The following is a 13802-nucleotide window of genomic DNA, read 5'->3' as shown; positions in this document are numbered from 1 at the left end:
GCTTTCAATGAAAATAACCCTGATCAACAGTCTCCCTATAGATTCTAGCCATCAGCACACTGATCTTAGCTGTCTCTCTCCCTCACTTCTTCTCTCACAAGATATCCATCAGATAACATTCACTTACTTGGAATGTTTCTAAGTCATAAGTTTGAATCTTGAAACTACAATATCCACCACTGTCGGCTCTTTTTCTGTTTGTTTGGTTTTTTTTGGAGAGGGGAGCAATGAAACCCTGGTAGGGGGTGAATCAAGATTCAGGGAATGGAGCTGATGAAAAGTAGCTAAGGCAGAAGACTATGCAGGAAGGCACAAGGATGGGCTTGGCAACATCACCCACAAAGGGGAACCCAGATTCCTGCAGTGTGTTGACTTCTCCGGGGAAGCTGGAGGAGTTTGAGGCCGAGGACGGTGTCTTCTGGCCAAGGTCTTTCAGAAGAAAGATTCTGTCTCCACCACAGTGAGTGGCCTGGAAAGGGCAGAGGTGAGTGGCAAACCTGGAGAGGAGGCCTTGTCCTTGTGGCTCCTGGTGGGATGCCAGAACCAGTGGGTGGGTGGCTGTAAGGGATGGAGCCTGTGGGTCTGTGGAGCTCCAGGCATGTAAGACAATATTTTAAGTGCTCACTTTTCCCTGAGCTCTCTCTGACACTGCAGCTATTAAAGCTAAGCCCCAGTCCCCTGGAGGCAGTTGAGCTCTGAAGTCCAAAGGCACAGCCCTGCCCCTACAGGGAGAAGGAGTGGGGTGGAGAGGGAGAAGCTCCCTCGGGGATCCAGGGCAATAAGGGTTTTGGTTGGCAGGTGGGGGGAGTGTGTCCATGAAGCAATGACTGAGCATCTCACAATCTAGTCATCTGGAGGTAAAGGAAGAAAGAAGACAGGGAGAATGAAACCAACACATAACAGCAAAGAAGATGGTGAAAAGGACACTGAATTGAGGAGGTGTACTGAGCAGGGGAGGGCTGAGCAGGGAGATTACCCAAAGCTTAGGGGGCTCTGGGAGGCTTCACAGATTCCCAAAGACACCCCACCCCTCTCATCATTCCTCAGCTCTGCTCAGCCATACTCCCCTAAGAGGCACCCATCTTCTGGAAGAGTTTGCTTCTGAGAGCAGGGACTGCAGAGTTTCAGGGGAAGGCTTGGAACCCAGTGGCCCCATTATGAACCCAGGCATTTGGAGCTGGCACTATGCTAAATAAGACACCTTGCAGAAAGAGGTTTTCTTATTTTCTTCCTTCCTCTTCCCCTCTGGGAATAAAAGTAGGTTGTGTTTCTCCTGCCCCCATTCCTCGGCGATCTCGGAAAGGAGAGCTGAAAGGGCTTCTTGGATCACCTCGTCCAATTCTCAGCCCAGGATATCAAGGCCAGCGCCTTTTGTCTCGGCTAACGTGGCCACTTCAGGGACTGAGGCCAAAACCAGTTGCTGGGGCAGGGGGTGTTGGAAGTGGTTCTGAGGTCAGCCACTGGAGTCACGTAGGGCAGGCACTTGGCCCCCGGGCCCCGGGAGGTGGGGGGGATTGGGGAAGGGGGTGGTCCTGGGCTCCCTCCCATGCCGGCAGGGTTGGGGGTGCTAGGAAAGAGGGTGGCGAGAGGGAGAGCTACAGGTGCGGTGACAGACAGGCACTGGTCAGAAGGGATAGGTCCCGGAGGGGATCTGCTCGGCCACGGTCTGAGCTTTGTGCCGGGGGCAGAGCGCTCTCGCCGCGGGGTTGGTGTGCTCGCCGAGAAACTTCTGGGACCGTAGAAGTGCAGCTGGGCACAAAAGATCACGGAGGGGTCAGGGATGGGGGCCTTGCAGGGGCAGGAAGGGAACTGGTGTCTTCCATCTCCTGCGCGAACATCTAGACTGATCCGGTGCCGGGTCTCTCCCACCCCGGCTCCAACTCCCTTTCTTGTCCTCAACTCGGCCCCAGGGTCCGTGGCCCACAGAGGAGACTGAGAAGCCGAAGGGCGGCAGAAAGGAGCGCCCCTGGGACCCGCCTGGGCGACACAATCATCCCATCGGTCTCCCCGCCCTGGAACCCGGGTTCAGCCGGTGTGCCTCTGCGCACAGCGGTGGCGCCGAAGGACCCCGAGTCCATCCAGGCGCCGCCAAAGGCGCCTGCTCAAGCAGACAGCGGTAGAGGCAGAAGTTGAAAATATCAGCACAGAAATACCTGCCTGTCCCAAAGGCCGGACGACTGCAGGCCGGGGGACCGGGGCTCGTGGTGGGGAGGCGAGCGGAGAGCGGAGGGGGGCTCCGCACCGCCCGAAGCCAGCGGCGACCCGCGAACCCGCGCGCCCCGGCGCCGCCTCGCCCCGGTGCCCGGGGCGCAGGGGGCGCCGGCGGGACTTACCCCAGAGCAGAGTGAGCGGCTGGGCTTTGGGGATGAGCACCAGGGAGTACACGGCCCCCAAGTGGAGCAGGCTCATCAGGAAGACGTTCCTCCAGACGATGTCCTGCCGCTGCCCGCGCGCGCCGGGCTTCTCCCGGCCGCCGCCGCCGCCCTCCGAGCCCTCGACCCCGAAGCCCACACGGATTTCCTCCTTGGCGTTGCGGAAGGGGACTTTCGCCTCGCCGGCGGCCGAGCCTGGCATGGCTGGGGAGAGGCGGGCGCTCGTGGCAGCGGCAGCAAGCTGGCGATCAGCCGGCGCGGAGCTCTCCGGTGCGGGCGACGGCTTCTGCCTTTTAGGAGAGGATTTCCGCACCTCCCGTCCCCGCCTTCCCGACGCTTCTCTGCTTCCTTCTCTCTTCTTCTGGCGTTCAGCGTGGCTTAAGGATGCAAATCTTGGCGCCCGGCATCTGTTGCTGGCGAGTCACCCTTACCGCTGCCGGGGCTGAACTCTGCGGCGAGGAACAGGAGGCGAGCGCCAGGGGCTGGAGGGGACGCAGGGGTGGGGCGGGGGGAGGGAGGGTGGAAAGAGCCGAGAAAGCGGCGGGGGAGGGAGCGCTCCGAGGGAGCTGGGAAGAAAGACCTGCATAGCTACAGCCAATCAGGATCGCTTGTGGGGCTCTTAAAGAGAAAGGCGCCCCCTGGGCCTCCGCTGCCCGGGCTCCCCGGGGCCGGACGGGGCATACTGCTCGGCGGGCAGTGGGCAGCCTCCGCCCGCGGGTGGGTGAGCTGTGGCTCCCGGGTCAGGGAGCCTGCAGAGGGGCTCACAGCACTTCTGCAGCTGTTGTGTGTTTCTACGGTTCCCAGAAATACCCTTCCCTTTTGAAAAGACTTCTTTTTGCTTTGAAGCTACGGGCTGGAGGATTTACAATACTTGCCCCAGGTCGCAACACAAGTTAAGGCCAGATCTGAGTTGAGAATCACAAGTCCCTGTGTCTCCCGGTTCCTATGGCTACTTGGGCCTGTGGGCGGTTGCAGGCAGCCGCTCAACTTTTTTTTTTTTTTTTTTTTATAAAACACCTTTATTGGAGTATAATTGCTTTACAATGTGGTGTTTCAGTTTCTGCTGTATAACAAAGTGAATCAGCTATACGTATACATATACCCCCATATCCCCTCCCTCTTGCCTCTCCCTCCTACCCTCCCTAACCCACCCCTCTAGGTGGTCACAAAACCTTGAGCCGCTCAACTCCTTATTGGACAGCTTGCAGCCAGACACAAAGTAGGTGCTCAAATAATGCCTATTAGATGATGAATAAATGATTTGGGGGCTGTTAGTATACAGTAGTGCGCCGCCACTGCGCGGCCCATCAGCCACGCAACTGTTGGTGGCAAATTCTCTGCTAACCAGTGCGTTTCTGCACTGTCTCCTAAGCCTCCAAGTCAGCACCGTTGAGATGGAGCTTTAGAAAAACATCACCCGGAACGTTCCAAGGAAACTTAACCTCAGAAGAATCGTGTCTGCTCATTCCTCCCAACGCGGATAATTTAGAACTATCCAGAGGGAGCCCTGATCACACAGAGGCGCAGAGGAGGGCGAGCTGGCCGTGACCCAAGCAGCTGTGGCTGCACCTGCGGCGGATAGCAGAAGCAAAGGGGACAGGAATGGAAGCTAGGGGCTCTGCATTCTACTTCTAATTCGCTGTGACCCAACTCAGTCCTCTGGGGACAAATTTCCTTACCAGGAACTAAGCTTTATTCTTCTTTCCAGCTTGCAAAGTCTATAAATGTGAGTTTGAAAGGATACCATTATGTTGACAAAGAAAGCTGATTTTTGGATCAACTGTTGTTAGGAATCCTTTCCAGCATTACAGGAGAGGGGAAAAAATTACCAAGAACTGACTACATGAAAGGGCCATACATGAGCATCTCATTGTTAGCAGACCAGAATCAGCCCAATCAGCCAGAAAAAACAATACCTAAGTTAAAACTGAAGCAACGTATGTGGCTTGTGGAATGGTGTTGCTTCAGCTGGAGCTGAAATTATAGAATGAAGGGACACTTGCCCGGGGACCAGATAAACGTTGGCCCTGTCATTAGACCAGTGAGAAAACAGAACCTGAGACTTGAGGGCATAAACTTCATCAGCCTGCTCAACCTTGGCTTTAGAACGAACCACTTTTTCTTCTCATGTTCCCTCCGCTCCCCACAGCCACCAGACCCACATATTCCCTGTGGTTCTCTATTCAGACTGTCCTTTCTCTAGGGGTGGAGTAGTTGTTCCGTAAAAGCCTCTCTCTGGGTTATTGTAATGACTCACCGCACCCTCACTCTAACCATTCTGTCATTTGTTGGGCAGACAGTGTGCACCAGTCCTGCTATGTGCCAGCACTGGTGCACGCTGGGGATACGAGGACGAATAAGGTGTGGTCCTTGCCCTAAAGGAGCTCCTCATCTAGGAGGGAAGAAAGATCAAACAAGTGTTACCTCTTGGCTATGAACTGGGAAGGACAGGAAGGTCCAATCCCGTTATCAGAAAAAAAAATTTTTTTCTTGTTAGGCATCAAGTGTACGTACAAAGCGTTCCGGGGAGGCAGCAAAACAGTTTTTTATGTGGCCCCAGAGTATCTTATCTGTTACATAAGCTACTTTATCTTGGCTCTATCTTAAATGAATATCTTCCTCTCTTCCTGCCAACAGGTCAGACTGGGTGTGGCCAATCATTTCAGTTGGTTGGACTCATGATAGAGAAGGGGATGTTTTCATCTGTTGGAGGTGGGAGGACATGCTCTTCAGGCCTTTCAGATGCTGCTTCCAGAAGGATGGCCGAAGGACATTAGCCCCTCCAGATCTAGCCTCAGGGTGACACCTCTACACATACAAGGTATACTCTTGAATAGCCCCTGGAGCATGTTATGCCGTCAGGGCTACTATCTCTTTCCTCCATCTTACTAAAGACCCTAGTATATTTTCTTAGCTTCTGGTCAAGACCCTAGAAGTGGATGGGTATTCGTCTCACTCATGGGACAGTAACCCTTATCCTGTCAAACAAAGAATTACCAAAAATGTGATAAGACCCTATTAGAGGTATGTGCAGGAATTAAGTGGAGGCATGAAGAAAAGAGTAGTTAATTCACACTAGAGGGGAGGAGGCAGATGATATCTGGGTAAGGGGGTTTTTTTCTTTCTTTTTTTTGGAACTTGACTTTTTTTTTTTTTTTTTTTTGCGGTACTCGGGCCTCTCACTGCTGTGGCCTCTCCCGTTGCGGAGCACAGGCTCCGGATGCGCAGGCTCAGCGGCCATGGCTCATGGGCCCAGCCGCTCCACGGCATGTGGGATCTTCGCGGACCAGGGCACGAACCCGTGTCCCCTGCATCGGCAGGTGGACTCTCAACCACTGCGCCACTAGGGAAGCCCCTGGAACTTGATTTTTTTAAATTTTAAATTGTGGTAAAATACACATAACAATTACCATCTTAATCATTTTTAAGTGTTCACTTCAAAAGTGTTAAATATATTCACATGGATATGTAACCAATCTCCAGAACTTCTTCACCCTGCAAAGCTGAAAATTTATACACATCAAACAACTCTCCATTTCTCTGTCTCCCTACTCCCTGGTACCCGCCATGTTGTACTTATTGTTTCTATGTATTTGACTACTCTAGATATCTCATAATATAGTATTTGCCTTTTTCTGACTGGATTACATCACTTAGCATAATGTCTTCAAGTTTCATCTATATTGTAGCATGCGTCAGAATTTCCTTCATTTTTAAGGCCAAATAATATACCTCTCTCTCTATACACAAACACACACACACACACACACACACACACACTACATTTTGCTTATCCACTCATCCATCAATGGACACTCGGGTTACTTCCACCTTTTGGCTATTGTGAATAATGCTGCTATGAACATGGATGTACTGTTATATCTGCTTTCAATTGTTTTGGATATATACCTAGAAGTAGGATTGCTGGATTTTATGGTAATTCTATATTTAATTTTTTTGTGGAACTTCTATACTGTTTCCCATAGCAGCTGAACCATTTTACATTCCCACCAACGGTGCACAAGAGTTCTAATTTCTCCACATCTTCACTAACACTTGTTATATTCTGTTTTTTAATTTTTTTTGATTACAGCCATCCTAATGGGTGTGAGGTGATATCTCATTGTAGTTTTGATTTGTAGTTCCCTAATGATTAGCGATGTTGAGCAGCTTTTCATGTCATCTTTGGAGAAATGTCTATTCTAGTCTTTGCCCATTTTAAAATTAGATACTGTTTGGTTTTCTGTTGTTGAGTTGCAGTAGTTCTTTATATATTCTGGACCTTAACCCCTTGTTAGATAAATGGTTTGCAAATACTTTCTCCAATTCCATAGTTTGCCTTTTTAGTGTTGTGTTTTTGATGCTTAGAAGTTTTAAATATTGATGTAATCCAATTTATCTATTTTTACTTTTGTTCCCTGTGCTTTTGGTGTCATATTCAAGAAATCATTGCCAAATCCAATGAAGCTCTCTCCCTGTGTTTTCTTCTAAGAGTTTTATAGTTTTTATCTTTTATGTTTAGGTCTTTGATCCATTTTGAGTTAACTTTTGTATATGGTGTATGGTAAGGGTCCATGTCATTCTTTTGCATGTGGATACCAGTTTTTTAAACACTATTTGTTGAAAAGACTCTCCTTTCCCCATTGAATGGTTTTGGCATCCTCGCTGAAGATCATTTGACCATATACTTGAGCGTTTATTTCTGGACTTTCTATTTTATTCCATTGGTCTATATGTCTGTCTTTTTGCCAGTACCACATTATTTTGATTACTGTTGCCTTGTAATAAGTTTTGAAATCCAGAAGTATGAGACCTCCAACTTTGTTCTTCTTTGTCAAGATTATTATAGTTATTTAGGGTCCAGTGAGATTCCGTGTGAATTTTAGGATGGGTTTTTTTCTGTTTCTACAAAAAAATGTCACTGAGATTTTTATAAGGATTGCATTAAATCTGGAGATCACTTTGGTTAGTATTGACATCTTTACAGTATTAATTCTCCAGTCCATGAACATGGAATATTTTTCCATTTATTTGTGTCTTCTTTAATTTCTCTTACCATCATTTTGTAGTTTTCAGTATACAAGTCTTTTGCCTCTTCAGTTAAGTTTACAGGGTAAGGATTTTGAAGAAGTACTGTCTAATAGAAGTATAATGCATGCCACGAATTCAAGCCATTTGTGTAAATTTAAATTTTCTAATAGCCACATAGAAAGAAACAATAAATTTTAATAATATTTTACTTAACCCAATATATCCAAAATATTATCTTTTCAATAGGTAATCAATGTAAAATTACTGGGACATTTATACTTTTTTTCGCACACTGTCTTCAAAATCCGGTGTTTATACTTATAGCACAGCACATCTTAATTCAGGTTAGCCTCATGTGGCTACTGGCTACATATTACAGAGCACAGTTTTGAAGGATGAGTTGTTTACTAGACAAAGAGATGGAGGAGAGCATCCCAGGCAGAGAAAATGGTGTGAGCAAAAGCTTTTGCATTTGTCACTTAGAGAGATGTCTGGAATATCTGAAGTGAAAGTAGAGAAATAAATGGTGGGAGATGAAGATGAAATGTCATGCAGTGGGCAGCCCATGAAGGTAGGTGGGTGCCTTTCATGCCCAGCGGAAGTAGCCAGTGAGGGGAGTCACTGACTGGCTTTATGCAGTGTAATAATATGATCAAGTTTGCATTTCAGAAGGACCACTCTAGAAGAGGTGTGCAGAATGACTGGACTGCAGGTAGACAGAGGTAAGGCTGAAGGCAAGAAGAGCAGTCAGGGCACCATTTTAAGAGTCTGGTCGATTGATGAGGAGGGTCTGAAGTAAGACAAAGGTACAGATGCTGAAAAAGATGTGTTAGAGAGGAGAAGATAAAACCAGAGGAACTCAAATAGAAGAACCAACAGGATTTGATGCTTGACTGAAAATGAAGGAGGAGAAATGAAAAGTACAGGATTCTTTTTGGGTCTCTGGGTTGGATATTCAGGTGGAAAACAATGTCACTTACTGAGATACTAAATCGTACTGTGTTTATTACCATTTTTGTGAAATGGGGATAATAATACCTCCCATATGGTATTTCTATGGTGACTAAAGTTTAGAACAGTGTCTGGCCTGTAGTAAGGAATCCATAAATATTAGTCATATGATCATCACCACATGGATCATCATTTTTGAGAAGGGACTGAAGAAATATTCAGTATATTCAACATTTGTTAAATGTACATATAGGCCTGGAGCCCAGCAAAGGTCTAGGCTGGAGAGAGTAACTTAGTGGTAGTTCAATTTAGTAAAATCCATGGCAGTGGAAGCAGTTGCCCAGGGAAGGTAAGAAGAGGACTCAGGATACACTTCTAGTGAACTGCTATTTGTGAGAATATCAAAGCAAGAGAAGCCAGTGGTGTGGACAAAGGACTGATGAGAGATGGAGAAGAAGCAGCAGAGTGTGGGAGAGCAACCTCGAATATTACAGAAAGGCTGGGGAGGATGGGAATGAAGAGACCACTTCATACAGAGGTCATCGTTGACCTTTGCCAAGGCCTTTTCATTGAGTGATGGGAACAGACCTTACACAGAGGTGTGTTTAAGAATAAGGAGGAGGGCTTCCCTGGTGGCGCAGTGGTTAACCCTGCACTTCCAATGCAGGGGGGGCAGGTTCGAACCATGGTTGGGGAACTAAGATCCCACATGCTGCGCGGCTCGGCAAAAAAATAAAAAAATAAGGAGGATACAAGCATGGCATACCTATGTAAATTAATTTTCAAGAAGCTTGACAATGAAGAGGCGAAGGACAGAGAGGTGAAGTTAAGTGTATTTCTGAGGAATGTGAATATATCTATTGGGTTAGGGAATGATAATGCAAGTTCAAAAATATAAGAAAGAGAATGCTTGATGGAACTATTTTCCTAGGGTTCGGGGTTAGACAGGATGGGATCAGGTGATCAGATGGTTGGCTTAACTTTGAAGAGAGGGACAGCTTTTTCTTGACACTGGAAGGAAGTGAGGATGAGGGTGGATTTAGCTTGCAGAGTGAGCCAGTAAAGTGAGGCAGGGTGCTGTGATGGCTGGTTTGCTCTGAAGGGAAGGTCAGATCACCTGCTAGGTAAGCAGAGTGGGAATTTGGTAGAAAGCTGCGGAAAAGTGATGAAGGATTCCAGGAGCTGTTGAGCAGAATGAGAGAGGAAGCTGACCAAGACCCCTAAAAGGTTGTAGAGCGAAATTAAGGGCCCAAGTAAGAATGGAAGCCACAGGCTCGTAAGGCACCAGTCTGCACAGTCATGTTGACACAGCCTCACTCGGCAGTCGGGTGGGATCTCCAGATTGAAGTGGGGATGGGGGCTTGATGGGAGGACAAGAGAGCCAGGTAACTGAGGTTGCTGGTGAGACAGAAGTTTGTGAGGAGTCCAGGCTGGGGAAAGGGGGAGGAAATGTGATCAGAAGGAAGCTAAGGACTCACAGGTAGCTGAGGAAGCAAAGGCATCGAGGTTTTGAGGAAGTAGAAGGGTAGATTTCTATCTGTCAGGGAATGAGAATAAAGGAAGCAATGGCCACTGTGCACCAAGGGTGGGATTCGGAACATAAGACCTATAGTGGTCGAAGAGTTTCCAATGATAAACACCAAGGTGAGGCCACAGGGTTATATAGGAGGTGGCGGTCGCTGGAGCTGAGGACGCTGAGGTATCTGGACAGCAACTCCACAGAAGACTGAAGTCCCACAGGGAGGTCTATGGGTTTAGCTGGAGAAGATTGTGAGCCAGGTGCCCAAGGGCTGTGGGGAGGCTTCCTAAACAAGGACAAGTAACAGTTCTCGAATGTCAATGAACGGTTACAAGTTTACAGACAAACTACAAAAGGGCAGCTCTCAGATGTACTGGGAGAAAACCATCATAGTCAAAATGCCTAGGTTCTGGCCAGCAGTATGTGCCTCGGAGTAGAAGTTGCTTCAAGTAGGGAGAGAAAGAGGACAGAAGATGAAAGTGTTGGATGGCAACACTACCTATAAAAGCTGTGTGTGAGACTTGCTTGTGAAGTGTGTGGGCTGGCATGGTCAGGAGGGCTTCATGGAGATAGTGGCAGCAAACAAGGCCCTGAAAGATAGAATGACCTGGTAGCAACTCCCAGTTGGAACACTGTGCCAGAGAAGTCTCAGAGAGGGGAGTGAGCCTGGCAAAGTATCTAGCTAAAGGGTTAATACAAGATTTTTTTTTCCAGTGGTTAAAAAGAAATCTTTATTTTACAAAATTAAAAACATAAATAATATTTACAAGCATCTTAAATACCAGCTGATAATACTTGACATTTTTGAATCATTTTAAATTGAGTTTTCCATAAGCTTTTAATATGCAAGACTATTCAACCACTTCAGTGAGTTACCAGTTTTCATTTCCACTATTCCAAAGGAGTTTTTGGTTTTTTGAAATTGTCCATACTGTAGTCATTCAAAAAAAATACAGTGTACTTTTTAAATGACTAGTTAAAAAAAAAAAATCACAGTCCTGAGCTTCCTACCCCAGTTGTAGGATATTACTCCAAGAGAACCCTATAACCCAAATTCCTTACTGTCCTGTTTACATGTAACCACTATAACTTTTTAAAGACTCACATTTCTGGTACTCACCATAATTCATCTCCCTAACTTCTCCTCAGTTTGCTGAAAAGGAAAGGCAGGGAAAACAGAGAAGAGAGGCAGGAGAGTACAGATGACCATCTGAAATCACATTACTGAAAACGTAACAGACTTATGATCCAAAAACCTGCTCTTAGTAATTTCCTTTGGGATCAAATCCAAGGTATTTTATGAAATGAAAACTTAAAATGATTTCAAATGATGCACATGTGACAGCAAATCTCAGTGGCACAATGGAACACAGACTTAAAGGAAGTGGTTAAGTTAATACCCATTCTGGAGTTCCTTGTGAATAAAGGGTAGACAGATTCAGTAGAATTTTGTTTTTAAGGAAAGTTTTCATTATCTGGTCTTCGTATTTCAGCACTGAGTAATTCATTTCCACGGAATAATACATAAAGACCAACAAAGTGTGAGGAAAGCAAATGTCCTCGAGAAGGGTCAAAATAAACGAAAAGAAAGGAAGGAAAGGAAAGGCTCAACATCTATAACCCACTTCACAAGACCACCACTTGGTTCCACTTTCCCTTGAAGCCCTCAGCTCAGCTGAGAATCGCAGCAAGAAGTCTTCATCCTCAGAGATTAGCAACAAATTTAAAAGAAAAAGAATGACACAGGTAAGAGTTATATACATTTTACTAGTTTGTTTCTGACTTGTCCTGGATTTTAGAAGGTGTCAAATGAGCCATGGATGCTGGTGGCAGGAGGCAACTGGAGAAGAGAGGCTTAGGGATGAGGAATAAGGAAGACGTGTTTACAAATTCAGAGCAAACTCCCTTCTTCTGGATCTAAAAGACATCTTTTGTCTTCAGTAAAACAAAAGTCTTTCTGTCAACGCAGATGGTAGGTACAGTTTTCTCAAAGAAGCATCTTCTCTTGGGGAGGAAGATAAGTATACAGAGTCAGCACATTAAGCACCACTCTGGGACCAGGCCCACCCTGCAGAGCCTCGCCGCCATCACTGCTGCATGTTGTTGGTGATTGCCAGGATGTTCATCTTCACCTGGGCAGAGTCCACATCCTCATTCTGCTTCTGGGCCACTCCCGTGCCTAGGCCATAGAGCCGCCCACAGTACTTGGCATCATCAATACTGTCCTCAAAAAACAACTCTTTCATCCTGAAGAATGTCATTCCCGTTAGCAGTGAGTCTGAGCCTGCCTGGTGCTGCCTTTCAATTCTCTGCAAATCCAACTGATCAGCAACTTCCTGAAGACCTCCCTTAAGATTTTTGCAACTTTTCATCGGGTATTTCACATCATAAATGGATGGGAAGAAAAGGTTCAGAATGTGAAAGAATTCATGTTCCTCTTCTGGCAAACGAGAATCCGTAAGTAACTTTACCATGTAGCCAAAATCATAGCCACTGTGAAATGAAAGCCATTTGACATTGTCACAGAGAACCGCCCCTGATGTCATAAGCAGTTCTGCAAAGTGCAATGTGTCAATCCCTTCCTCTTCATGCTTCTGAAACTGCAGTCCTGAGTTAGCAAGGAGATCTATGGAATCCTGGGAATATATGTCCTCTGTAAGGTTGAATTTGAAGTTGAACTGCCAAGTGTTGATTCCAGAAGGATATTCTCCCTTCTCATTCGTGAATGTAAGGCCCAGCTGGATAATTTTTAAAAGGTCAACATTGCACCGTAAAAGCTGATACTGGTAATCTATGGAACTACGAAATTCACCAATGGGTCGCACCACAACACCTGGAAATTCTGTGTCCATGGCAATATAACTGTAACTGAGCACGATTTCTCGGATCTTCCTCATCTCTTCTTCTAGATTGCTGGCCCAGACTTCACAGATGACCTGGCTGTTCTCCACAAGTGCCACAGGCATCCTGAAGAAACTTGAAGTTGCTTTCAGCTGATTATGTTAGAGGGCAAGTCAGTGGTTGATCTGATCTCTCTCGTGCCTCAGTTTTCCCTTCTTGTAAAATGGGTCGTCTAATGGTGGTACACACCTCGGAGGACTGCCTGACCGGCAGGGCCCGCGAAGTGCGGGCAGACGGGCTGGTGGACAGACTACTCGGTAACGGTGTGACCCGGTGTTCTCCACCCGCTGCCCCGGATCGGCTCCTCTAATACAAGATTTTTAAAAATTGTATAAGAAATGTTTGTGGAGGGACTTCCCTGGTGGTCGAGTGGTGTTAAGACTCCACACTCCCAATGCAGGGGGCCCTGGTTCGATCCCTGGTCAGGGAACTAGGTCCTGCATGCCGCAACTAAGACCCGGCACAGCCAAATAAATAAGTAAATAAATAAATTTAAAAAAAAAAAGGAGTTTGTGGAGAAAATGCAAGCTCTGGGGAGGAAGGAAAGAGAAAGAAAAGATCCATTCTTGAAGAGATTTACAGTGATTCTCATGCTTATGGTTTTCTTAAGGAAATTTAGATTTTGGCTACAGGAACTACAGTGTTGTGAAAATGATCCAGGTTTGGCATCTGAAAACCTGGGTTTGAGTTTGGCTTCACCACTCTGAATTAGCAAGTCTGAGTACTCTGTGATTTGGGGACCATGACAGTCCCTTAGATCTTCAATTTCATCCTACATGATGTAAGAATTAAGACAGTTCCACGCTGGGAATACTCTCTGTGCAATTTACCTAATAATCTAACTTCGGTTTTTTCATGTGCTAAATGGAGATACCTCTTACCTCACAGGAATAGAGCTCAGGACGATGTCTAGTACCTAGTTAAGTGCTGAATAATGTTGGTATTTTATCGGTTTTTAATCATACTAGAGAGATAGACTCCATGCAGTTACTAAACCTGCCTGGCCAGGACACCAGGATGCTTCTGGG

At 46.5% G+C, this 13802-nt stretch overlaps 2 protein-coding genes across 2 annotated transcripts in view; both read right to left on the bottom strand.

Annotated features, from left to right (window-relative positions):
• SCD5 (stearoyl-CoA desaturase 5) overlaps window positions 1-2851 on the bottom strand; it is a 160281-nt gene extending 157430 nt beyond the window's left edge. The window contains exon 1 of the mRNA XM_082606291.1: window positions 2334-2851. Coding sequence (XP_082462417.1) covers window positions 2334-2574 — 241 coding nt within the window. The 5' untranslated portion in view covers window positions 2575-2851. The remainder of the gene's footprint in view (window positions 1-2333) is intronic.
• A 7806-nt stretch (window positions 2852-10657) lies between these two features.
• On the bottom strand, window positions 10658-12898 carry LOC309816677 (CCR4-NOT transcription complex subunit 8-like). The gene has a single exon (XM_082644464.1). It carries the CDS (start codon window positions 12837-12839, stop codon window positions 11961-11963), a length of 879 nt encoding a protein of 292 aa, XP_082500590.1. The 5' UTR covers window positions 12840-12898; the 3' UTR covers window positions 10658-11960.
• Between the last annotated feature and the right edge of the window lie 904 nt (window positions 12899-13802).

The sequence above is a fragment of the Mesoplodon mirus genome (genome assembly GCF_964341445.2).
Source record: "Mesoplodon mirus genome assembly, chromosome: 2".
NCBI lineage: Eukaryota > Metazoa > Chordata > Mammalia > Artiodactyla > Ziphiidae > Mesoplodon > Mesoplodon mirus.
Note: the sequence above shows the minus strand (reverse complement) of the source record. Positions and strands in the feature narration are given on the sequence as shown.